Consider the following 3,775-nt stretch of genomic DNA (forward strand, 5'->3'; position numbering starts at 1 on the left):
CATTAATATTAAGCAATTAAATTAATAAGGACTAGATCATTCTCAATAGTATAATGATAAATATTAGACAATTTAACTTAACAAAGACGAAACTGTTTTGGATAGTATAATGATAAATATTTGCCAAATAATTTACCATGGACCATTGTTTTGGATAGATGTTATGCCATTAATTTAATAATAACCAAATCATTATGGATAGTGTAATGAAAATATTACGAACGTGAATGTGTGTGATTTGTGTTTAAGACAAACAATAAAAGATAAGGGTAAGAAAATCACACAAGATATTATTCTGGTTCATCCAATACAGGCAAGTCCACTCTCCACACTTCGTGTGAGATTTTTTACTATAGTTTTAAGCCACTAGAACGTTTTGAGTAACCCTATTCTTCTTGATCAAACTAGAACAATTTCTTACACTCTGTGTCATCAACTTCAACAGGCTTTACAATTCTCTTACTTTCGCACTGGTAAGGTTGATACAATGTTTCTCAAATAGTCAAACCACTATTACAAATAGAGTTGAGAAAGCGATACAATGATTAATATATAATTGTGTGGGATCGATATAAACATACTCGAAATATGTGATCCAAAAATATGTTCTCATAAACTCATAGGAAATAAATGAATATGTGATACAGTGATACTATGATAGTATAACCATACTCCGAATATGTGATCCAAAAATATGTTCTCATAAACTCATAGGAAATAAATGAGTAAAAAATATTAGTTATTAAAGTAGAAAACATTATAAACTAGTAAAAAATAATGGGAACATATTCATTACCAAGTATCTAAACTTTTATTGCAGGAGCTTATCCATTTTAAACTATATAGTATTGTAAGATAATCATACAAGCTAGGCTGGACCTTTTTCTTCTTCTAAAAAGTCTAGCGGCAAAACATAGTCGCACATTAAATTGCATATCAACCCAAAATTCCAATATATCATATATCTTAATGGTCTTTTACTATCTGAATTTTATGTGTTTGGAGTTTGATATTGTGTATCAAAGGAAAATTATTCGCAAGAGCATTCCAGCGTAAAACATAACTTTTGCTTCTTTCCTTTTGTTGTTGATAGAATTACAACTTTTGCTTTCTCATTTTATTTGCTAGCTAAAATGAATATACTACACCAGTAAAAGTAATACAGAGAACATTATGGATCTGACTGCTAATTGCAAGTCTTCACATTTATCTTATTAATATCATTCAAAAACTAAAATAATACTAATAATAATAAATTAGTAAAACAAGTCAAAAAGAATAATTAAATACAAAAGCAAGAAAACAAAAGCTATATATATAATATAGTCCATGGTTTTAGTTTTAATGTTTCAATATTAGCTGATCTGACTTGAATATAATATAGGATATATGGTATGAGATTTTCAATGGTATTTGTTACACTCCTTAGCAGGTCTGATTTTCTGGTAACCTGCTTTGGAAGGACACGTCATCTGAACAGGAGGAACCATGCAATTATACTGCAAACAAAGAGAACTACTCAACGGAATCTCCGCCGTTGGATTAATCACGATTCCGGTGAGATAATTATGCTGCAAATATAATATTTGAATATGCGCCGCTAATAACCGTTCCACAAAGCTACCGGGAACTTCACCGGTGAAAGCGTTGTTGTTTAGATACAAATTTTGCACCGATGCTAATAAAGGTGATATATTACCTGAAAATTTGTTGAAGCTTAGATCAACGGTTTGGATTGTAACTTCGTTGAACGGTTCAACCGGACCGCATAATTGGTTTCTTTCTAATTGTAGATTTGTTAAAGGGAATGAGAATAGTTGAGCCGGGATTGAACCGGTGAACCGGTTTAAGCTTAGATCGAGATAGTTTAACCGGTTTAAACGGTATAAAACCCGATCCACTGGTCCACTGAGTTGATTCCATGAGAGAGTGAGGTATTGTAGTGAAGATGGGAGAGAATCAGGAGCAAGTGAACCGGTGAGTGTGTTATGCTTTAGATCAAGCCGGTTTAGGTTTCGAGCTGATGCGAATGATGGAACTGAACCGGTGAGACGGTTATGACGGAGAATCAGGTTTTTTAGCTCTGGCAATTTTCCGATTGACGGAGGAATAGTTCCGGCGAGCTGATTGTAACTTAGATCAATAGTTCTGAGATTACGAAGCTGACCGAGCCCTGCCGGAATCTCGCCGGAGATGAAATTCCGACTTATACCGAGAAACTTGAGATTCTTCAACTGTGAAATGGACTGCGGAAGATGACCGTAAATTCTCCCTGGAGAAACGGTTAAATCTACGAGAGACGAGAGTTTTCCGATGGCGGTGTCGATTTTTCCGGTGAGGCCAGGTGAACCGGCTCTAGATTCTCCGAGACTGAGTGCAATGACTTTATCGGCGGCGCAGTAAACACCGGCGAAGTTGCAGGGATCATCGGTGAAGTCCCAAGAGGAGAAGAATTTGGAACCAGGAACATCGTGAAGCGATCTTCGAATAGATTGTAGTGCTAAGAAATCGATAGGATCTAATATTGCTCGTGTGGATTGAAAGAAGTATAAAAGAATGAGAGAAAATGTAGTAATCTTCATTGGAAAATGGAGAAGAATGGAAGAAGAACGTTTTGATGCGTTTTATAGTAATAGTGATGAAACTTTAGTTTGTTTCTCGTGAGTAACGGTGTGAGGTTTTAATGGTGGAAGTGGAAAATTATGAGTGTTAGTGTAAAATGAACTAACTGTATATCTGGCTTGGAAGAGAAGCAATTCTTTTTGTGATGAATCAATGTTGTTATTTGCTTTTCTGTGAATAACTTTGCTTTTTCATGATTTTGCCTTCTCTCACAAGGCGTAGCAGAGTAATCCACCGTCACACTATGTTGTTAATTTAATTTAATTTAATTGTATACTAATTTTCTCACTCTTAATAGGTTCGGAATCAAACGGTTGTCCGAACCAAAAACCATAGCTCCATACCACTAGGATTGTGCTGTGTAATGTAAAATGTTGTTATTTAAAAAACAAAAAACGCAGCTTCCCAGCCCAAGTGCACGTTTTATCTTATGTGACAAATTAGACAATAGGGATTATTGACATTGACTATTGAGAGTGTTATCATGAGAACGAAGTTATTGTTTTTTCTTTGTAATTGTGTGAGTTCATGTGCATGTGGCACATTATTTTTTATATCATTTTATTTCTTGGTTAACATTAGTGGTCGTTGGTTTGCTCTATCAAAAAACATAATATAGGAATTTTAACAAAGAGTCGTTGTTTTTGCTCAAAAAAAAAAAAAAAACAAAGAGTCGTTGTTTTGCTATGAATTTTTTTAATTATTTTTTAGTCAATGTGTAGCTAAATTAATTAATTTGACGAAGGTGTTTTTAGAGAAAAAAATGTTGGGTCACATTCTGAGAGTGACAGCTAAGCACTTGAGTGGACTGGAATGATGGATTCAGTTTCATAATTCAGCAACTTCCCGTTCAGTTCGAAGGTTGGTCAAGCTTATACTCACATGCTTCTTATGTTATGCGATCGATAGTTGCGGTTCTTTTTTGCTGTATATGACAAAAATCTCATCAAGATAATAAATGTGGATTTAGATTGTGATTTTTTTTAAAGATTATGTGAGTGATTTTAACATTTAACATATGTTTTGTTTTCATTTTGGAGGATCAAAAGTAATTTATAAAGTTGTAGAATTGAATGTTAAAATTGATTTTACTTAAAAGTTAGAATTTGTAATTTTTGACATTTATCATTGATTTTAGTCTTAAATTTACCAT

General features: G+C 33.6%; 1 protein-coding gene across 1 annotated transcript; it reads right to left on the minus strand.

Moving 5' to 3' along the window:
• Nucleotides 1-1,171: 1,171 nt before the first annotated feature.
• Nucleotides 1,172-3,286, minus strand: LOC146909990 (uncharacterized). Its single transcript, XM_085726607.1, has one exon. The coding sequence runs from the start codon at nucleotides 2,580-2,582 to the stop codon at nucleotides 1,404-1,406; it is 1,179 nt and encodes a 392-aa protein (XP_085582733.1). The 5' UTR covers nucleotides 2,583-3,286; the 3' UTR covers nucleotides 1,172-1,403.
• Between the last annotated feature and the right edge of the window lie 489 nt (nucleotides 3,287-3,775).

Source organism: Medicago sativa, chromosome 7 (assembly GCF_051527215.1).
Source record: "Medicago sativa cultivar Bolivia chromosome 7, Bolivia_mono, whole genome shotgun sequence".
Lineage (NCBI taxonomy): Eukaryota > Viridiplantae > Streptophyta > Magnoliopsida > Fabales > Fabaceae > Medicago > Medicago sativa.